General features: G+C 37.6%; 1 protein-coding gene across 3 annotated transcripts in view; it reads left to right on the top strand.

Annotated features, from left to right (window-relative positions):
* Nucleotides 1–23,827, top strand: part of PCDH15 (protocadherin related 15) — a gene marked incomplete at both ends in the record, with an annotated part of 382,058 nt that overhangs the window by 16,731 nt on the left and 341,500 nt on the right. For 2 of the 3 annotated variants that reach the window (XM_080620329.1, XM_080620327.1), the window contains one exon: nt 14,946–15,011. In XM_080620329.1, coding sequence (XP_080476455.1) covers nt 14,946–15,011 — 66 coding nt within the window. Of the gene's footprint in view, nt 1–14,226; nt 14,242–14,945; nt 15,012–23,827 lie in introns of all 3 variants that reach the window. The other variant, XM_080620328.1, reaches the window with a different exon arrangement.

Genomic DNA, 23,827 nt, shown 5'->3' with positions numbered 1-23,827 from the left:
AGGTGGTAGGTCTAAATTTTTACCATATTTTTTGAATTTAAAAAAAAACATTCTTTGCCTATCCCTGCTGATGTAAAACTTCCCTGAATATGCACTGGGATTGGACTGACTTAAGAAGTACATCTACTAATACTTGTCTTCTCTAGTCAAACACTGAGAAGTTTTTGTGTGTATGTATGTGTTTGGAGGGGAAAAGTATGACCACTGATGAACAGAACCCCGATATTTCTTTGGTACTCCTTGTTTTTCATAAGTACCAGAACACTGAGGAGAACTGTATCTTTACAAGAACAGATGATCAATCTTAATTTCTGCCATCAAGTATCCTCTTCTTTTTTTGAAATGTTGATAGTCTTTGCAGTAAGAAGCTGAACTTGAATTTTATATTAATTTACTTATACTCATTATTAGCATGAGAGGTAGATTTGTTAACTTTTTTAATTACATTTCTTTTTTCTATTTGGTGTCTTGGGAAGCACGAAGGTACCACCACTGTGTCTTATCTCCCAGCGATTAGTGACAGACAGAGGTTTTGGTGGTAATCAGTATGTCCTATAAGGTGTTTAGTTTTGAAACTGTTTTCTAAATGAGTAAAAATTGAGAATTAAATATAAGGGTTTAGAGTCATATTGCAAGGGATATGAAATGTCTCTTTCAATGTAACAGAAATGTATCAACTCTCTTCTTGCAATTTATCTGTTGTTTGATGATAAAGGTTTCAGACAGCAGACGTATTGCACTTGGACTTCAGTTTCACTAGTGTTATTAAAAAAGCAATAATAACAACAACAACAATAATAATAAAAAAACACAAAACCCACACACACATGACAAACAAATCACAAAAAAAAGTCCTGTCTGAAGTGTGTAAGTTTCTGAAAAGTCTTTTAGTATTTAGAGCTTGGAGAGCCCACACACCAGCACCAACCACTTTGCTTGGCTTTAATTCCGTGTTTTGGTGGTGCTTGGCCCATCTAGGGAGTCTTCTTCAGCTGAGTGCTAGTGACCACTGTCTGCTGAAGGGTTCTGAGCCAGGCAGTTCTTTGTCTCATTTCATACTTCTTTTCTCACATAGTTTCTTTACAGGGGAGATATCTAAAACCACTAAGTTTAGTTTAATAAAGCTAAAATTGGTTCAAAGACAAGCAGAAGCTGTAACTTTGACATTTACCAGACCATTTTTTAGTTAATAGGGCCCAAGATTTCCAAACACAAATATCAGGAAATTCTGGCAGGAGTAACAGATGATGCCATGGATATGGCCTTTTCCATAAATTTGTTCTTTCATCTCAGACTATAGTTTGCTTATTAAATAGATGCTTCATAGAAGGCTTTAGTTACAACTTCATGCTTTTCACCACTGGTTTTTTTTTTCTGAAATAAATTTTGAAGAGAGTAATAACTTTGCATATAAGACTTGTATTCCCGCTTCTATCCTGCCATGCATTTTTTTCAGACAAATTGTGTTTAGAGCTGAGAGATGTTTTGTGAATTTACATGATAATGTGAATAATAAACTGTGGGACCAGGAAGCCTAAGTACAACGCCTATAAGAATGAATATGATTATCATCGTCGATGGGAAGAATTTTAGTTAAAAAATTAAGATTGTATATTTTTTTGCTCATCAAAATAGGTATCAGAAGTATGCATCTAATCAGAAGAAAAGCAATGTATTCAAAGTTAAAGTCTTTACTGCTTTTATATTAACTCACAGATTCAAGACCTTTAGACAGAGGCTACGTCTATGATGGACAGAAAGCAGTCCATTGGACCATAATTTAATAAACAGGTGCTTCAAAGAGTGACACTTGCTGTAAAGTCTTATTTTGCATTTTTCATGGATGAGGAACATCCAAATGGATATGACTCAGGTGGCGTATAAGAGAAAGTACCTTCTATCTGCAACTTTGGAGCCTGCTTTTCACTTACAGCTCTCTACCTTTTCACTGAGGCTGCGGAGGCAACATTTTCTGGATCCTTGGCTAGTTAGTTTTTACATCTGTGAATGTGTCAACATCCTCTCTGCAAAATAAGTTAACCTTATGAAGCCACAGGAACTTGCTTATAAGTAGTAAGTTCATTATGTGCTATGTCCTGTATTCTCCTATTACACATGTGCTTGGAAAAATGATTAAAATCATACTGTTAGACCTTTGTGGCCTTTTGGAGCTTTTTTTTGGCTGCTGATGTTTGATTGTTTGATACAATGTTTTCTACTTCAAATATCTAAACCTTTCTGCTTTCAAAACCAAAGCATGATGTCTGTCTTACTTCAAGAGAGAGTTCAATGGTAATTAAATGATGATTTAGTTAAGACACGTTATCAAGACCTGTAAACATGCAGATGGTTGTTTCTGCAGGGATGGAGTAGGAATACTCTAGATATGTGCTAGATAACTCAGTGGAAGTCTTGTGACTCTCGGACATGGCAGGTTGTCCTCCTAGATCAGGGTTGCATTTGCCGCGGAGAAACAGGGAGAAAATTTGTACTGCTCTTTCGTAATTAAGATGTAACTGTGGAAGCCTATTTTCACTGTCTAATTATAGCAGCACTTGAGCAGGCACTTAAGGAGCTGAAAGATTATGTGTCTTAAGGCAAGGAATTGTCTTGCTTCCTCTCATTTCTGTGAAGGGCGCAGTGGAGTTTTGCTTTACCAGCAGCAAAGTGACTTCCTCACCTTCTGTCACTGCTGCTTGACGTCTTGATTAAATTACAGGAAGATGTTGATCAACATTGACTTCATTAGAGATGTCATGAGAAAGATATTTATAAGCACAATATGTAAATGCTCACAAAATTGGTAATTAATTACTTGAAACATAAACAATCCTAGAACTGGCAGGTTAATTGGCACAGCCTGTTTTCAGTGGGGGTAGGCGTGGGCTACCTGCTGTATATTTGGCACATATGGTACCAAGAGGAATTTTCTTGAACTATTTACAGCACTCAGTACTCAGCATAGGAGAGGTGACTTAGGGGAGCAAAACAGCTTCTTATTACTGTGCCACTGAAGTACTCCAACAACTTCACTCTTGATTTTTGTTTAATAACATGTGAATGTTCCTGATGTTTAAGATGAGGGAAGGGGTGGGGGTTATAATCTTAAAAATACAAAGGCAGTTTGAGGTTTCATGACATTACAACTTTTTTCTAGTCTGCTTAATAAAGCACTCCTTTTTAAAGAAAGTTGACAACAGTGTATTCTCAAGAATACGGTTCAATGCTATTCACACATGGTAATGTAATATTCAAAAATTCTATATCTACTTTAAAAAATGAACATATTTCTGTGTACATAGGAAAAAAATGAAATATTTTTTCCTGAATGTAATCTAAAGTTTCCTCTTGATGCTTTTTTCTTTTGTCTCAGCTAACCTCAATAAATTCTGTGGATGATAAACTTATGTTTTCCATGTCTGTTGTGTACGAAAAGAATCCTGGACTGAAATAGGAGAAACTGTTCAGATGAAGATGAGAAGCCTGCTACTTAAATGTAATTGCAGTGACAATGAACCTTAATATTGAGGCTAAAGCCTAAAAGTCAAATTTACCTTTTAGGAACAGGGGAAGGCTAAATATTATTAGCTCAACTATAGGCAGTTTAGCTGTCTATTCTGACATGTTTCTGTTAATAAATACTAATCCTTTTTTATATACATGCAAAAAAGTTTCAACAATATGAAATGTTGCAAGTACCTCCAACTGCTTTTTCTGAGTTGCATGTATTAGTAGTTAAATGTCTGCTTTTATACAGCGGTTAAAATTGTTTTGACTTGAAAATCTGCTTATAGTATCTGGATTCAGTTTAATTCCAAATATCAAATATTTTTTCATCCTCCTGTATGAAGTTTTTGTCTTAAATGCATTGCACTGATAGTAGGAAAAATGTAACTTTGAAAATATTGAAAATACTATAAAATTTTAATGTTCAGTGCATAGTAATGGTTAAAAGCAGGTTTAGTCAACTTCTAATGTTTAAGCACTTTTGAAGATACTGCAGTTTTTCTGGAGTCATCCAGTGCATTTTAATGGTCTTAAAAATTATTTTGGTAATAGCAATTTTAGGTGCTACTTGGCATTGCGTCATATTTTTGTGTTTTACAGTGTTTTCAGGCACAAGTATGATTTTAAAGACTGTCAATTCCCAAACTGCTTTTAAAATGGAAAGTTATTTCAATCTAAAAGTATATTGCCCAAAAGACGGATGGTACTGCATCTTTCTAAAGCTGTAAATGTAAAATCGCAATCCACAGCACTTGCAGGGCAATTTTCATTTACCAATCCCTTTATAGATACTATATCTGTAAAAAATGATGTGGAAAAATGAAAAATTAAGCTACAAAATCTATTGCCTGTCCGGGTTGTATATTCTGTATTAAAAGCATGTTTTCTAAGGCTGTGGTAACAACAGCTTACAATAATACTTTTTATTTGGTTTATGTCCTTTTTATATTTGACTATCCATCAAGCCTCACTTTTTGTCCATTTAAAACTGAACCAAACCCAAATTCAGCTATAGTCAGATTTTAACGTTTAGATCATCTTTCACTTGAGTCTTTGAATTTCTGAGCTATGAATTTGACTAATGCTTAATTGAGCCACTCTGAATCAAAGCACAGAAATTCAATGTAAGTTTAAGAAGTATCACAAATGTGTTTGAATCAAATGCAAGTTCGCTGTCATTCCATCCTGGTTTCCTACAATTGGAAATGTCTGTCAGGAAGAGCTGAAAATAGTCTGTGAAAGCCCTTCTTATGCTATTTTCAATACAGAGCAATTGTAGTACAAGCCTGCTAATGTAAAGGTTATTGCCAAGCTTACCCTAAATTGCACAGCTGTAGTTCTGAATTCAGTCACACAGGAAAGAAGACAGGGCATTTTCCCCTTAAATTGGGTTGCTTAGTTACTCAATTTAAATGTATGGCTCTATGTAGCTCTTTATTAGGAACCTTGTTCTGTAAATCAAGATATTTAGAGAGACTCTTTCATGGGTTTTTTTCTGTGAATGTTCTCTGCTGAATGAGTGGTGGAAATATAAAATGTGGAAGTAAGTATAAGGTCTTTCAAAGGACTGTTTTACTTAATGAGCAATTGGGGCATCTCTGAGGATAAAATGCTTCTGAAAACAGAAGTATATTTTCCAGCAGATTTAAGTGTAAGGTGCTTTAACCTCAGCCAATGCCACAGTCTTAAAATTTCGTTTTTTGCATCTCCAATTTAAATAAAGCACAGAATGTGCTATCACTTTCCCTGCATATCACAAACTCCCAAGAGCTTTGCTGGGATTTTCAATTTATAAAAACATGTGGGTCTGAGGTTTTACTGTATTCATTGGTATTCTGTTTTGTGAATCACTTAGTTCTTTTGAAACAGGCTTTCTCAGTAACTTGTACCATCTCCAACCATCCCAGTGGTTCAGAACCTGCCCTCTTGGCACTTGCTGTTCTGGCAACATTTTAGTAAATCAATTACTGCAGGTGTTTTGGCTTTGTTCCATTATACATCTTTTTGTGTGGCAATGCACAAACTCTCTTTAATTTCTAGTCACTGATCAGGCAGAAATCATGTGGGTTTTTTTCTTTCTTTTTTTTTTTTTTTTTTTTTCCCCCTCTTTCTCCATTCATTTCTTATTTAAAATGACCACAGTATTATCAGTGACTCAGGCTTGAGGACTGGATTTTGTCATTCTCCCTGTATATCTCCAAGACTTTTATGGAAGTGTTTTATATACTTAACAGTGCAGAAGAAATGAGGGGAAAAAAAGGCTTTAAATACTTTTGACTTCCTAAACCCTCTTTCACAAGCTCTTTTTTAGTTTCTCTCTCAACATGGATGGAAAGGGTCAGAGTTGAAGAAAAGAGTATGCTTGAGATTAAACCTGTTGTTTCTTGCTTACTGCTTTCACTGAACTAAGGAGTGGTGTTGAATGTTTTCTTATTCTCACTAGATCAAATTTAAAATGCTTATAACTGCAGAGGGGAAGAAACAAAAAATCTAGACTTTCACCTCCACGCTAGGCTCTAGAAAACTCCCTCTCTTCATTTAGGCTTTTATGTAAGTCTGCTGAGTCTGGAAAATAGTTTTAGCTTGCTTGCTGTGTCAGGCTTTTTGTAGTACCAAAAGTATTACCAAATAACTTGTCAGTGCTTCATTCTTAAAAAGACTGACTTACTAGCATTTGGTGTTGAACTGTCCAGTATTCAGAGAAATTGTGTGTGCTACACTATGATCAGATAGGTGCTTCAGAATCTGCAGGGGTGGATCAAGGTGTCAAAGCCTCCTGTCTCACTTGCCTGTTATTTGTTACCATTGTGTCATCAGCTGGTATTATTGAAACAGTTGAGCCAAATTAGAAGACTGCACATGGTCACCTTGTGGACTTTAGGACAAAATGAGCTGGCTTAGTTCAAATGCCAATGTGCTCTGCTTTGCCAGGTCAGCAATAGGGAATACTTTACCTCAAGCCAGGAGACAGTGACGTCTTAAACTGGCACAGTATTTCTGATATAGCATAGTATGGTGTATGTGATGTTAGCCTGAAAACTACCATATGTGTTCATTTGCAATAGCTGACTGGTCCTGTATGTTGGGAATGTGCCTTATTGTTATATTTGCACATATGGCTTTAAAATTAACTTGGTGCAATTGATGGTGATTCTGAGGCATTGTCAGGGCTCTTTGTCTAGAGGCTTCAGAGTTGCATTTAAAGATGTTTATTTAAAACATTTTAGTTTTTTATTTAAAGATATCAATCAATTTTAGTATTAATTTTTCCATATTACTGTAGTGGTTTAAGCCCTGTCGGCAAGTCAGCCACGCAGTTTCTACTCACACACACCCGCCCCCCCACCCCACCCCAAGGGATGAGGAGGAGAATCAAAAGAATGTAACTCCCACAGGTTGAGATAAAAATAGTCCAGTAACTAAGGTATAACACAAATCACTACTGCTGCCACCAATAATAATAATGATAACAGGAATAACAAGGGAAAAGAATATGATACCACCTGCTGAAACGAGCCCGACCTAGCAGAGAGTGCCCTTCCGGATAACTCCCAGTTACATCCTGGGCATGATGTGCTGTGGTATGGAATACTTCTTTGGCTAGTTTGGATCAGGTGTCCTGTCTCTGCTTTCTCCCGGCTTCCCCTCCTTCCTGGCAGAGCATGAGACTCACAAAGTCCTTGGTCAGACCAAACATCAGTGTTATCAGCTCTGTTCCCAGACTGAAATTCAAAAGCACAGCGCTGCACCAGCTACTAAGAATAAGAAAAAATGACTGCTACTGCTAAACCCAGGACAATTACCATTTCTGTTATTCATAGCACATAGTCATGGAAGGGGGTCAGAATCCTGAACACACTTTAAATTATTGTTTGCTGCAATATTTAGGGATGATAAAATGGTAAGAAGGGTGTATAAGGTCAGTATCGAATCCTGTTGGATACTGTTTCTCCCTGCACCACAATGAGGTGGTACCATGTGAACAAGCAGTAACTAGGTTCAAAATGAGCTTGCCCTAAGATGGGGATGCTACACACTTCTATGGATTCAGGAAGAACTTGGACAAATTAACAGAAAGAAAAAATCAATTAAGAGTTAATACTTATTAAGTCTGATTCCAATATTAATTCTTATATTAAGTCTTCTTCCAAGGCTTAAGCTTGGACTACCATTTTTGTAGGCTGTGCTTGAAGTTAGGTTTGAGTTTTTCCTGTTGAATAAATATGGCTTTATTCAGTGTGTAAGAGTTGTCAAGCCTTAGTTCTGTCCTTCGAGTTCACAGCTTTACAGGAAAGCTGCCAGTATGACACACACTACCTTTCAAAATGCTTTCATCTTGGATTAAATGTACAAGCAGATACTGAGTAATTGATAAACTTAACATTCTAATCTTCATTAAACAACAAAAGTGACTGAAACGTAAATACAGAGTAATTGCATGGTGTGATTTTCCAACTTAGGGAGAAGCCCTAGGTAAGTAAGGAATTAATGCTGAAGACTAATAGACTTCTAAATTACTATAAAGTAATCTAAAATAATCTATTCTAGTGACAAATTTTATTTTGCCAGCAAATAAAATAATTTACTTCAGTAGTTAATTAATAGATTTTTATTGCATTAAAAGTCTTTTAAATCAGGCTACATATCTGCTAGGATCTGAGTCAGGTTTTTCGAGATTGACTGTTGTACAGCCTATGACTGCTTGTTTGTATAAAAACAAACAAAACTACTTATCAGAATATATAAAAGCAAAATTGAATGTAAGAAAATGTAAAATATCTTAGAGTAATGGGTGTTTCTGAAGCAGCTGCAAGAAGCTGCAAGAAGTGATTAGCATATTGAAGTGGATTATTTTTTTCAGATTTAATTCCAGAAGCACTTGGGCGATGACAGTTATTTCACAAAATTATGTCCCCAGTAAGGTTCAGGTTGGCTCTTTATTTTTCAGTTGAGTGTGTTGTACTCCCTGCAGGGCTGCTCACATTTATTTCTTTCTTTTTTCTCAGGGTAAAACTCTTCCTGTCTTTGATGTGGTAGGATTAAGTTATTGAACTTTTCTTGAAGTTGTAATCTGTTACTGGGAACAAATATCCCCTCTTAAGCACTATAACCTTTCTTTGTCTACAGTTACTTAAATTTATAAGGCTTTGTGGGGCAAGCCATTTGAACTATTAAGCTTTTGATGTGAACGTATACCTTGCAGTCATAAGATGTAATAGTCAGAACAGCCAGCTTCAGACACTGCTCCCAACTAATTCAGATGTTTTATTTAGCTGGAATTTAAGGATCTATGAATGGTTATTTTGGGTTTCTAAGTAACTGCATTTAGTACAGGATGTTACAAGCACATATTGATCACTGTGACTATCTCTAACTTCATGTCTTCGTTGAAAGAGCTTCTAAACATACGTGAGGCTACAGCCGTCTTTGGAAGTGTATGAATATGGGGCTTATTGGAAATGTTGTTAAGGAGGTATTTGCACAGGCTACTGTAGCCTTGTAAGCTTCATTTACAGTTAATGGCAAAGAGGTGCATCCCTCAAGTGATTCAGAGCAGGAGAACAGTTTATAAGGTCCTTTGAAACATCTGTGTGAAGGAACTGGTCTCTCAGGAGATGGCAGGTGAAAGAGCATCCCTGGGAAAGAACTGCTGTGAGGATGCAGTTGGCCTTCAGGATGGTGGGAATGAGGAGAGTTTGGGAGGTGAAAGCATGCTGCTGTTATTTGCAAACCCCCACACTTGTGCAGGGGTGGTGGTTGGAAAGTTCCTTTGTCTGCTGAGCAGCCTAATCCCTAGCTTGTTGTGCAGCTGTCTCTACTCAGGTGTCCTTAGAGCAATTCGTGTTGCATGTCAGCTCCCAGTTTCTTTTTAGCAAATTCAGTAAAATTTATTTTCATTTTATAGATGCTTCTGTTAAATTTCGCTCTGAAGTTGAAATAGAGAGAAGCCCTGCAAGTAATGTAACAATTTGATGGGAAATGGCTTTGAGAGGGCAAGGATAAGGTAAAAGGAAGATGACTGGGCAGTTCTGTGTTGGTAGAGTATGGGATTATTCAAGTTGTTATGTTTATTTTGTCTCGGGCTGTTTGACCTTGCTGAGCATCTTACCTAGAACAATGATTGAAGGTTTCTTCTGAGCCATCTCATTAAAAATAATTAGAAATTAAAATAATGAAAATTAGCTATCCAAATGGATCTGAGCCATGTCACTGATCCATGAAGAGTTTGTTGAATAGATTTTCACTTTGCCCCCAAGGAGGCAGGCCCTTTATTTATTTTCTTTTCTTTGATCATATAATTGTAAAGAAAACACACTAGTTAGATAAAACAGTGAGCTTAATGAGAGGAGCAAAAATGCTTTTCTGCAAGCTTTTAGGAGAGTCTTCATAGCTTGTTGTTTTATTTACTAAGTTTATTTGCCTGATGCCTACTGCCTTTTCTGTAAGGTGCTTGGGGGAGGGGGGAAGGGCACTGCTATATCATGATTACATTTAGCTGCTGCTTAATCATAAAAGGAAGTAGTGAAAACCTGTAGATAGGGAAGCTCATTTATGTACTGCCTTTTCTGCCTTAAAGTGTGTTCAGTTCAGCATGATTTGACTTCTGTGACTGCTCCATTATGCCCAGGAATTTCAAGGGCAACTTGCTTTTTGTTGAGAAAGTTAGAACAATCAAATGTAGAACAAACAGACTGTGGTTCAATGTGTCAGTTCTCCCTGTTCTTTCAACAGAGCACAGTTTCTTTCCGTCAGTAAGACAAGTTAGCTTCTGTGTGATGTTTTTTCCCAGCTACTGCTCACTGGCTTCTGTTTGATGGGGCACAGGGCTTCTTTTCAAAGAAACTATATGATGGAAAGAAACCAACTTGTCTTAGTAGTTGCTAAGACTTAATTCTTTCTTTCTTTCTTTCTTTCTTTCTTTCTTTCTTTCTTTCTTTCTTTCTTTCTTTCTTTCTTTCTTTCTTTCTTTCTTTCTTTCTTTCTTTCTTTCTTTCTTTCTTTCTTTCTTTCTTGTGTAATTTAATTGTTAGGTGCATGCCAGGATTCTGGTAATCTGCAGCATGAAATTGGAATAGTTAAAATACATAATTGATACGTACTGAGGCCCACAGTCAGACATAGATCACTTTAAAACAAAAGAACACGGAAATAAAGTTTTGTGTATATATTTCATTTGTAAGTCACCTTTGGTGCAATTGTCTATGCTTGGTTCTGTGGAATAGAGCAATCTGTTACTGCTGAAATAAATTTTGTTGAGGAACATTTAAATAAAACTTCAGAAAAAAAACTGAGAAAACTTGAGACCTGTTGAGGGGAGTCCAGAGGAGGCGACAAAGATGCTCAGAGGGCTGGAGCACCTCTCCTATAGAGGTAGGCTGAGAGAGCTGGGGTTGTTAAACCTGGAGAAGAGAAGGTTTCAGGGAGACCTTTGAGCAGCCTTACAGTACCTAAAAGGGACCTACAAAAAAGCTGGAGAAGGACTTTTTAAAAGAGCAAGTAGTAATAGAACAAGGGGAAATGGCTTCAAACTGAACAATTAGGTATTAGGGAAAAAAAATTTTCACTGTGAGGGTGGTGAGGCGCTGGCACAGGTTGCCCAGAGAAGTTGTGGCTGCCCCATCTCTGGAGGTATTCAAGGCCAGGCTGGAGGGGACTTTGAACTGTCTCGTCTAGTGGAAGGTGTCCCTGCCCATGGCAGGGGGTTGGAACTTGATGACTGTTTAAGGTCTCTTCCAACCATAATTGCTTTCATAAGCAAATAAAGGTATGTTTCAAAATTGCTGGAATTGCATTTCTGTGCTACTTCTGCTGTGGAATAGTGTTCCAGAATCTATCTTCTCTGAGAGTCAAAAAAAAAACCAAACAAAAAATAAAGAAATTGAGGCTGGAAATGTACTTCTTAAATTTGTGGGTAGCATACAGCCATTTCTCCTTTGCACTCAGCGTGTTCTTTGTGCTGGTATTTGTCTTTAGTTTAAGTAACTCATTTTTGCTCCTTGATATTTGCTCAAGTGTTTTTCCAGAGAACTTCAGTTTTCCTAGACTAAATAATTCAAGCCTCTGTCATCTTTATAGGATGGAATCTACATCCTCCTGATGATGGGAATAACTTTTCTGTGCACCTGGCTCAGTCTAAAGATATTCTTTGTCATGTATCCAGTATTTCCCACCGGGTCTGGCTGGTAATACAGCACAGTGCTTGAGCTTACTGGTTATTGTATATAGGGGTCTATTGCTGTTGCTTATTGATTGTGTTTTGCAAGGAAAAATAAAAGTACCATACATGTATTTACAACATGTAACTTGTATTTAAGTTTTTAAATTAAAATGATTGTCTCCCTTTGAATTAAAATTTTGTGTAAGATGGCAATTTTAAGTTTATCTGTTCAGTGTATGGTGATGAATGTGAAAATAAGGCAGTGGCATTGTTAGATATGGTCTTTGAGAAGGAAGAGGTGACAGGCGTCTTAAAAAGCAATCCGATATTTAGCACTCAGGCATTTCAACATGGCTGGAGTTATAGAAAATAATCTGTAAACTTTATCTGTGCAATAAAACTATGTCTTCAGAATTTTTTATTGGTGCCATGAGGGTAATGCACAGGCAGATTTCTATTATGCAGCCTCAGGGTTTGTTTTGTTAGTTGGTTGTTGGTTGATTTGGTTTGTTTTTTGTTTTTTTTTTTTTCCTAGCTATAGAAATAGTTTTGGCTATTGCTCTCATCTCTTGTATTCATTGAAATGTATCTCAGGATAAATTTTATTGCTTCACCTGCTCACACTTCAAGTCCTCTACAAATTGCTGAACTTAACTGCACAGTCTGCCTTTTCTCTGAGATTCTCTATATGTAGATTTCAATGCTGAACATTCATTTTAAGCATACTGTGTAACTGGTTTGATTATAATTCTGGAAATCCTGATGTGTTTGATGGAAAACTAATTCTGTAAAAAGGCTGCTAACATGTGATTGACTTTTAGTTTTTATAATTTGCTTATTGAACAGTAGAACTAGAGGTTGGCCTTTTCATTGAGACACCCCAGCAAGGAGTGGAATATCGATAATGGTGGAAAAAGCTCATTCAGTTTTCAAAGAAATCATGAATATTCTTTTTGTAAGGTACATGTAATTTTTAGAATAAAAGATTGCCCCTGTTTTGGATTTCTCTTTGGTTGTTTGTGCAGTCATTGCTGTTCAGTGGTGAATAGCAGGACCTTTTCTGAAAACTAAATTTCAGTAGAAGTTCGTATCAGTGAGTTTCATTGCCCTAACAAAGAGTTTGTCAAAGAGTCATTCAGTTAAGCCAAATCCTGAACTTCTAGACAAATATAACACATCTCTGGAAAAAATTAAAGTTGTGTCTGTTATGGTCCTAGTATTCTTATGGCATCCAATGAAAAAATAGGAGGGAAAAAAAAATCCTTACTTTATGTAGATATGCAAACACTGCTTATCTTTCCACACAATATGCTGATAGGGAACTACAATCAAGTGAAGGGCATAGTGTTTCATATGATGTTTGCTCTGTTAATGCCTTCAAAGCAAAAAAGCTTTAAAATTACCAACAGAAACTACTCAAATTTTAGGGATCAAACTAAAGCATATTAGAATAAAAGAAATAAATACTGAGAGTTTGTTCATGAAATAATTTTATTCAGACTGCTTAGGATGGCAAACCAAGTGGGTTGTGAAATTCTATGAGCAGTGTCACTGATGTAAAGAAGGAGTGAGTGGGTACCCACACAAGCTGTCTGTATTTTCAGACCCAACAACAAAAAACAGTGTAAACTGTATTATCATTAGTATTAATGCAGGTGTTGTTCAGGCAGTTGGTAAATAGCCTCAAGGAATGCCATGTTATCAATCCTTACCATCAGTATTTAGAAGTTTGTCTTGCAGTTGAACTCATCAGCTGAATAGCAAAGCTGTTGCTAAAGGAAATTACTGTGCCATGGAGATGTCCTTTAGAGGCTTCATTTAAATGGAGAGCTGAATAAATGCTTCACAGTTTTGATCTTCCTTCATAGGTCATGTCTGTGCTGGGGTAATTTTAGTCTGTTATTAGCTGCAGTACAATTCCTTTGAAGTCAATGAATGTGTAATTTTTACCGTAAGCTGGGAAATAGCATTTTACCTCAGCTTGGTCTTGTGTTTAATTTACAGACAATTTTCTGCTGGGATTTTTGTGTAAACTGTTTAGACTTCAAAAGAATACAATGATACTTCAGCGTTTCTTTCCTTGGCTAGAAACCAATTAGAACCTGCCATTTCTTACAAATGGGGTGTATCCATCTTTTTGGCTGGAGCAGTGTCAGGGGGATCAGAGGATAGACTAAATGTCTTTAAAAATATAGACCACAATATCACATACAGTGAAATGGGAAAGAGAATGGTGTCTTTTGCTATGCTGTTTCAAAGGTACTGTGAGGCTCTTTGAAAATTAAAAGTTCTTCTTAATCAACTTGTATTTCTGTGTGCTCTAAAGAGGCAATATTTTTGTTCTATTTAATGTAGAAAATGAAATTGTTCACAAAGTACAGACATCACATCTACTATACATGTTTTTATATATTTTAAGACTACACCTATGTGTTTGCTAGCTCTGCATGTACTGCTTTATGTCTTTGAACCTATCTTTTGAGTAAACCAACAAAATCTTACTTATTTTCTTTCGTTATTCTGCTCTGCTTCCATTGATGACTCTAAACTTTTGACTCCAGACTGGCAATATGAGGGTAAGATGACAAAATGTGACTTCCTGAACATTGCTTGTCTGTTTTTAATTTTTATTTTCCTTAAACGTTATTAAAATTCTTTTCACTCTCTTTAAGTAGACCCTTTTGCTGCAGTTAAATTCAAATTACGTTTGTTTTGGTTGTGAAGCTTCCATTGCGATTCATACATTTTAATCATTCCTTTGTTATTTCTTTGGGTTAATTTACCATCCTGTTATCTCTGTCCTGAAGGACTTCTGCTTCACTGAGATCCCTGGTGGTATCTCTAGAGCAAGACATGAAAAAGTTTATTAGTGTAGCCCTCAAACTGTATTGTGGTGGTATGTGATGATCTGGGGGAGAGAGTGTGGGTGTGCGTTCATGACATGGAAAAGAAGGCTGACATACCATAGATCTTACCACAGAACAAACCATAGTAAGTTTTTACTGAGTATTTAAATATTAATTGGTGCCTGAGATGTTAAGTACTTTGTCATCAGATTCTCTCTTGCTTTGTAAGGTTTATCTGAGTAAAAGATAAGCAAACAACTCACATTTTAATCCTCTGTGGGTGTAATTTAGCTATAAATTGTAACTTCTATCACATTTAAGTGGACACTTGTCTTAGGTATGTCAAATATGCTGACTTGTTTTAAACAACAGCAACTAAACTCCCAAGATCCTTCTTCTGGAATTAGAAATAACTTCTTTTTTCATCTTTATAGATTGCAAATTGGCCAGAACAGGTCCTCCAGCCACAATAGTTCCTATTGATGAAGAAAGTCGGAACGGTGAGTGCACTTTGGTTTTCCGTGACACCCCGTCGGTTACCTTCCATCAGCTGATCAGGGTGTGGAGGCACACGTGGGAAAGTGGCGTGTCTGGCTCAGTGGTGAGGACTCGTCTCTGAACAGCTGTTAATGGGGATTGTGGGTGGAAAGGTGACAGTGCTCCAAAATCATAGAAACATAGAATAGTTAGGGTTGGAAAGGACCTTAAGATCATCTAGTCCCAACCCCCCTGCCATGGGCAGGGACACCCCACACTAAACCATGTCACCCAAGGCCTCATCCAACCTGGCCTTGAACACCGCCAAGGATGGAGCACTCACAACCTCCCTGGGCAACCCATTCCAGTGCCTCACCACCCTTACAGTAAAGAATTTCTTCCTTATATCCAATCTAAACTTCCCCTGTTTAAGTTTGAACCTGTTACCCCTTGTCCTACCACTACAGTCCTTGATGAAGAGTCCCTCCCCAGCATCCCTATAGCCCCCCTTCAGATGCTGGAAGGCTGCTATGAGGTCTCCACGCAGCCTTCTCTTCTCCGGGCTGAACAGCCCCAACTTTCTCAGCCTGTCTTCATATGGGAGGTGCTCCAGTCCCCTGATCATCCTCGCGGCCCTCCTCTGGACTTGTTCCAACAGTTCCATGTCCTTTTCGTGTTGAGGACACCAGAACTGCACACAATACTCCAAGTGAGGTCTCACGAGAGCAGAGTAGAGGGGCAGGATCACCTCCTTCGACCTGCTGGTAATGCTCCTTTGATGCAGCCCAGGATACGGTTGGCTTTCTGGGCTGTGAGCGCACACTGAAGCTGGCTCATGTTCATTTTCTCATTGACCAACACCCCCAAGTCCTTCTCCGCAGGGCTGCTCTGAATCTCTTCTCTGCCCAACCTGTAGCTGTGCCTGAGATTGCTCTGACCCAGGTGTAGGACCTTGCACTTGACATGGTTAAACTTCATCAGGTTGGCATCAGCCCACCTCAGAAATGCAGCCCACCTCACAAAATGCAGAGAGGTGTCATTTCTTCCTGAAAATTGTACATTTTAATAACTTTGGTCTTTGACTACAGATAGCTCATGAAAATATGATTTTAGTTTTAACAATTATTTATACCACAATGTTTTGTAGTACAGTAGTTTGGCTTCCATGTTGCTGATATACCAACGTTTCACTGTCTGACTTCTTACCAGTATGATGTTACTGGAAGATAAAGTCCTGGTCTTTGTTTGATGTGGTTAGGTAATGCTGAAACCTACTTTCACTGAAGCTTGATAGGAGTCACAATATTGCAGGGTTTTACATGCAGCTTTTAGAAAGTCTGACTTTTTACTGTATGAATTCTTACCAGTATGATGTTACTGGAAGATAAAGTCCTGGTTTTTGTTTTTTGATGTGATTACGTAAAGCTGAAACATACTTTCTCTGAAGCTTGATAGGAGTCGCAATATTACAGGGTTTTACATGCAGCTTTGTCCTGGTTTAACAGTAGCAGTCACTTTTTCTCTTTCTTAGTAGCTGGTGCAGTGCTGTGTTTTTGACTTTCGGCCTGGGAACAGAGCTGATAACACTGATGTTTGATCTGAGCAAGGACTTTGTGAGTCTCATGCTCTGCCAGGGAGGAGGGGAAGCTGGGAGGAAGCAGAGACAGGACACGTGACCCAAACTGACCAAAGAGGTATTCCATACCACAGCACGTCATGCCCAGGATGTAGAACTGAGAGTTCCCGGAAGGGCTAGATCACTGTTGGGTGGGGGCGAGGTATCGGTCGGTGAGGTGTTGTATTCTCTTCCCTTGTTATTTTACTTTATCATTATTATTATTGGTGGTAGCAGTAGTGATTTGTGTTATACCTTAGTTACTGGACTGCTCTTATCTCAGCCCGTGGGAGTTGCATTTTTTCGATTCTCCTCCCGGTCCCTCCAGGAGTAGGGGGAAGAAAGCATAGGTAGGGAAGTAGACTGCGTGGTTCTAATTTACGGCCTGGGCTTAAATCACGACAAGCTTTTAGAAAGTTGCTTGTTGGTTTGCTCTAATAGCACAAATTTATGGACATCTTTGAAATGTCAGAACTTGCTTGCATGTAGTCATGGAAGTTTCAAAAGAAAATAAATGTCTTTATTTTTTATTCTGTCACATAGTGCAGTTCTCTAATTGTTGATCTGTACTCTCAGCATTGCATTTATGCAACATACTGTAATGTGAAATGGTTTACCCTGTTAGAGTTGGTGCTTTTTACAGGTGGCTGTTATTTCTGATATTAATACTTTTTTCTTGCTTTTTACTTTGTGGGTTTTTTTGTTGGTTTGCGTTTTGGTTTTTTTTTTCCCAAACCTGATAAGGCAGGCACAGTTGTACTTCATATGGTTATGATTTACCCCATATGGGTGCTTGAAATGGTGAACAAAGTTCAGGTCATGCTGGTGTAACCTCTCTGCTGTTAACATTGGGGGAACTGCTTGCTGTTGGAGTTGCTCAAGGTCAGGCAGATAAGAGTATGCAGATTGTAACGGTAAGAGAACAACAACAGAAAAAATGGTTAATATTCCTATGTGCTGAAGAACTCTTGGAACTGGAGTGGCTTTTAAAAAGAGGCTGCTATCTTCTTTCTGTACAGATTTTTCTTGCAATTACGTCTGTTGAAACTAAAAAATGATGATTGGTCTCAGCAAAATCAAAGTGCCTTGGTAATTGTGCCCACATGCTCAGCAGAACTCTTTTTATTAAAAAAAAAAATGTTTTTTACATTTGTTTTATTTGGAGCTTTTTTAATGCAGCCCAAGAGCCGTAAAAGTAACTTAAGTGCAAGGTTAATATAAGTAGAAACCTGTATCATTTTTATATCATGCTTATATCAAGTGGGGAAAAAAAGCCAAACAAGTCTTTTTTTCTGTCAGGGTGTTTAAATGATGTGTGTGATCACAACATCCATGATAGATCTTAATTTTTTAATTGCAGAACTTCTATGTGTAATCTGTGCTGCAATATTTGTCAGCTATTACAAAAATAATTTGGTATATGTGATACCTAAATAGTTCAAGGGTCCAGAATCAATAGTGTGGTTTTTTTATTTTGTGTTTTTCAATGTATGTACTATAAAGACAGTCTTGGAATTTGATATCTAAGAAATATTTGTATCACCTTGTTGTGAAGGCATCAAGTATTCTTGATTGTACATGGTTAGTACCAGCATGTTTTATCTCCCTTTACGTGCTAATAGCACTCCAGTTACTTATCTGGAGAATGTGGTGGGAACACCAGCTGAAACTAAGGCTAAGTGCTGACTGTAGTAATTTGAAACATAAAAATTTAGAGAAATGAAGAGCTTGCATCTCTCTAATTGAATGGCATAATTAACTCAGTTTCTCAGCTTTTTAATGCTTGATTCAGTGTTTGCTGATAAATAGAAAGTTAAGATTTCTGTTCATATGTAAGTGGTCCTGCAAGACAGTTAATCATGAAATCATAGAATAGTCAGTGTTGGAAAGAACCTTAAGATAACTTAGTTCCAACCCCTCTCATGGGCAGGGACACATCGCACTAAACCGTATCACCCAAGACTCCATCCAGCCTGGCCCTGAGCACTGCCAGGGATGGAGCATTCACAACTTCTTGGCCAACCCAAGGCCAACAGTGCCTCACCACTCTCACAGTCAAGAACTTCATCCTTGTATCTAACCTAAACTTCCCCTGTTTAAGTTTGAACCCATTGCCCCTTCTTCTGTCACTGCAGTCCCTAATGAAGAGTCTGTTAAATCGAATATCATGGGGAGAGGTGTGAATTTCCTAAAAGCTTGGCATGTATTTGCAATGATTGGATTTGTCTATTTTGCTTTGAATTCTTATAAAGTATTAACTCACCATTAAAGAAGTAAAATTGGAAGTAGAAACTTCAATACACATTGCAGTTAATGGAAGAGACACTTCTCATCTGTAAGTCACAATATATATTAAATAAATGAATCTTCTGGGAAGCCAGTTCTTGAGTTGAAATGGCCTTAAATCTTTTTCTGTCTTTGTTGAAGTTGTAAGTTGTATCCTCCCCACTACCACATGTGACTGAAATTAATGAAGGGTGGATCTCAGTACAGTGTAGAGGCTCAAGGTTGAATCAATGCTGCTACTCATGTATTTCATATTAAATAGTTTTTCTATGAGTCGTGCTTAAACTGAATGTGCATATTTTAAACAGAAAAAGAGTTATGGCAAACAATTGTCGTGGTTTAAACCCAGGCCGTAAATCAGAACCACGCAGTCTACTTCCCCCCCAACACCACCACCACCTTTCTTCTTTCCGCTTCTGGAGGGACGGGGAGGAGAATCAAAAGAATGCAACTCCCACGGGTTGAGATAAGAACAGTTTAATAACTAAGGTATAACACAAATCACTACTGCTACCACCAATAATAATGATAAAGGAAATAACAAGGGAAGAGAATACAACTGCTCACCAACCGGTACCTTGCCGCCACCCCGCAGAGTTCCAGCCCTTCCGGGAACTCTCAGTTCTACATCCTGGGCATGATGTGCTATGGTGTGGAATACCTCTTTGGCTAGTTTGGGTCAGGTGTCCTGTCCCTGCTTCCTGCTGGCTTCGCCTCCTCCCTGGCAGAGCATGAGACTCACAAAGTCCTTGGTCAGGGTAAACATTCTGACCAGCAGCTGAAAACATCGGCTTTATCAGTATTATCCCCAGGCTGAAAGTCAAAACACAGCACTGCACCAGCTACTAAGAAGTAGAAAAAATGACTGCTACTGTTAAACCAGGACAACAATGCAGAGCCAGGTGCTCTGTGTGTGTGCCCTTCCAGATGTCTTCAGGTTCAGGACAAATGCTTTAGCTTGCTAGAGTCAAATTTGGGTCCGTGCTGAATGATGGAGTTGCAACTGAATGCATACAAGTGCGCACCAGTGCCCAGGTGTGTACACACATACATATAGATGGGGAAATTGAATGATTAAGGGGTCACGTAGTCTTTGGTACTTGCATGCTTCGTGGATGCAACTGCAACTTTCTTTTCTTTCTGGTCATGTTCACATGCTTACAGGAGGTGTTTATAAGTAATGTCTGGTTATGCCATCAGTGTTGCAAAATGTTAACACTATTGCTAGCTGTGCTCTTTTAATATGCTGATGTTTTGGTTCTCGGCAAACCACTGTTGTATCCTAATGATCACGCTTCCATTTGTGTGACACTTTGGTACAGTATCAATTTGTATTCTAAAGGACTGCACTCAGCCGATTTCTTTACATGTTTTACACTACACCTGCAGTTTGAAACAACTAGTGAAAAAAAGTTCAAGAGCAGATTCATCATCAGCAGGGCCTCAGTTAGATTTAGAGAATGACCCCTGTAACATTCAGTAGGAATGGTTTGGTTACCAGAGCTCATGTCTTGTAGCCTTTCATCCTTCCTGTGCGTTAGAATATGAATCTGTATAGTTGGTCGGGGGTTATGAATAAGTCAAACCAGCTTTTCTACCAAAAAACTTTGTAATAATTTTGAGAAGGCAGCAAACAGAGTACATAAAGGGTAATAAGCAAAGTCAGTGTGTTATGATAAGGAAATGTTTTAATACTAGGTTTTGATAAATTGGGAGCTTTGGTACAAGAATTGAGTGCTGCTGTGTTATAGAGCATGCAGCCTGAAAATAAAAATCGTGAGTATTGATGCCACGGTGAATGTATTTACTATGTGTGTTTGAATTCACTAGAATAGTTTATCAAAAAATACTTCAAGTCATTTGCCATTCAGTCTCAAAATTGGCATTATATAGTTGTTAAAAGTGATAGCAAAGCTGTAGCAGTAGACATTTGGATAATATGCAGGTTATATGTCACACAATATTTCCAATGACCAAGCAAACTTTGATTGGAATTGCCAATAGATGCAGAGAAATAATCCACCTATTTTTGTTATAATACATACAAATATGTCTTTAGATCACATAAAGAATGAAATCTAATCAGGTTATTCTATTTCCTTGTACTGCAGCTTTCAAGGGTCTGTTATTGATGTTGGACTACCTCTTCGAAGGTTTTAGAATTAAGATCTCAAAACAATAACTGAGTTAACACCTCTGTGTGACATTTTCTTTCATCCAGTACACATATTCATCAAATTCTGGCAACTGAATAAAAAGAAAATCCTGCTTTTTAGAAGTATATCTTTAGTTTCACTGCATTGAATGTTGCTTCTCAGCATACTGATTTCAATAATTTCTAATTCACAAAAAGTCTGGAGACGAGCAAATCTTGGGGAATAAAAAATACTTTACAAAATAACTATCCTTTGTTTTCATAGTCAGACACAGTTACCATGTCTGACCTTCAGAGATCTCCTTGAGAGATCAGCATAGTTGTTAAGATTTGACAGTTCTCCATCACTGAATTAATATAGTTTTATATCAAGTAATTTAGGTACAATAGTATGATAGATTATAGTTTTGTGCCTGTGAAGAATCCTAGAAAGGGTGAACTTTACATTTCTTAAGGGACAGATGAATATTTTTTCGAGCCTTTCTTTTATTTGGCTGAATGGGTTATAGTACTTGATATCATATTAACAGCAAAATTTAATTCTTCTGGATGTACAGGTCTTGGGTTTTTGGATGGGGTTTTTTTTTGGGTTTTTTTTGTTTAATTTTTTTTTTTGGGGGGGGGCAAAGATTTATTTTCACCCATGGCTATTTTTCATTACTGAATTTGGGACTTGGTTTTGACTTGTTTTAAAGACTGAACAAATAAGACTTATTCGTACTTCAGACTTTTTCATTGCAACTGCACTCCAAGATTTTGGCAGCCTTCATGTGGAGCTGCCTCTGCTTTTTTTCCGTAAGATGAGCATACTAAAATGCTAAAAGGCTTTGAATCTTTAAAAAGGGATTTTAATGGAAAGTAAACTGTTGGGAAATGACTTCTAAAAGAGGCAAAATGAAAATTTGGTGGGAATGACTGATTAAAATTGCATTTGGAAAAAAATGCAGAGGTTGGGGTGAGGGACCAAGTAGGCTGTAGCGTTGCAGGCTTCTTGACAGGGAGTTGCGTGACCTCATGTACAACGTAGGTGGAGAAAGCAACTGTACCTCTGTTGCCTGCTGCTTGATATTTTCCCTTACATGTTTTATTTCCAGATAGCTGCAAAGTTAGCAGAATATGGGCAAGTACTGTGCAAATTCTAACAGGTATTTGCTTTGGGTATATGTTATATACTTAGCTGACAGCCAGTATGCTAGCTGAGGGTGACAAGAGAGCATGTTAACTAAAAGATCTAACTTGATGTGAATAAGAACTGTTGACTCGTTAACACATTCATAACAAAAAACTTGCAGTTGTAAATGTTTTGTTTCTGTTCTTGACTAGCACAGTTAAATCAGTAAATGTTGTTCTGCTTTTGATTTATGTTTGATTTATTATGGTCCATGTTGTGTCACACACAGACACTGATGGTGTAGAGTGTAGGAATAGTAGGACAATCTCCAGACTTTACATGATTTCTCTCTCCTCTCCATACATAAATCTCAATGCTACTTGGGGATGTTTAGTATTTATGCAAACACAGGTAAATGCAGGAATGAGTTTTCATGGCTGTAGATGGGTTTGGTGGTATTTTTATATCTTTTCATCTTCCTGCTATCTTAGCAGCAATCTTTTGTTAGCCTGACTTCCTGGGGAGGCAGCGGATGTGCGATCATCCCCATGAATAACTCCCTGCGGTGAGGGATTAAATGGGAAATAGGGCATAAATATGCAGGAAACCAGGCTGTGGGTTTTTTCCACATTACTATTGGACCAATTTATTTTCAGTTTAATTGTATGTAATGCTGAAGAATGGACCTGATTACTAAGGCATTGACAATATCACTGCAAATTTCCGTGCTGTATCAAACTATTTTTCAGGGGCAACTGACAGAGCTTGAAGAAAATGTCTCAAGAGGCACAAAATCTGTAGCCTCTCTTCTGAGACGAGCTTAAGTGTAATAATACATTTCTTATGGACTGTGTGTGATGGCTTCCAAACAGTCATTACTTAATAGAATTTTCAGTGACTACCAGTGTGGGCTGGAATTGAACTAATGAGCCTTAAAGATTAAGGGTCCTGCTATCTATCTCCTGTGTGGATTGTATGCTGCTTCTGGTCTGGTTGCCTTAAGACATTTTGGCTAAGGGGAAAAATTGATTTGGTAAAATACTGTTTTCTGATTTGAGGAGTTGCTGTGATTGAACACAGGTTGAAAATAGCATTTCTGAAGAGCTGAAGTTCAGTGGCCTTTCCTACTTTTCCTTCTGTTTCAGAAAAAGGATGAATTAGTGACTTGAAGGATGAGAAGGTGCTTCAGCATCTTAATTTCTCCAGATAGACTTTTCTTACAGAGACAATGTCTCTGGTATTATTGCACCTTCAAAATTTTTTTTATCTGAGAATTTTTTAATTTTGCAGTTGAGATTTGATCATGCCACTAAGGCTATGTAATTGGTTTAAAATATCATTTAACAGGGTTTTTTAAACATTCAAAAGTTCACTTCAGGTCTACTCAAGGTATTTGGGTAATTGAAACCGAACATGTTTTTTCAACAAATAGATTGAATTGTGAGAAATGTTGTGTTATTGTACATCCTAAGAGTTGCTGAGTTCTAATTACTGTAAAGAAAATCTGCAGCAATTAATCTTGAGATTTGATCCTGTACACCCTTGGCAGGGAGAGCAGGCTGAGATGTGCAAAGGAGTTTCAACTTGCTAGCGTCCTGTGTGTTCCTCTAACTCTCTTTACATGTGTATGACAAATACGCAAACCAAGATAAGTTGGAAGACTATTCTGTAA

Source organism: Psittacula echo, assembly GCF_963264785.1.
Source record: "Psittacula echo genome assembly, chromosome: 6".
In the NCBI taxonomy this organism is placed as follows: Eukaryota; Metazoa; Chordata; class Aves; order Psittaciformes; family Psittacidae; genus Psittacula; species Psittacula echo.
This window is presented reverse-complemented; position numbering and strand designations above follow the sequence as displayed.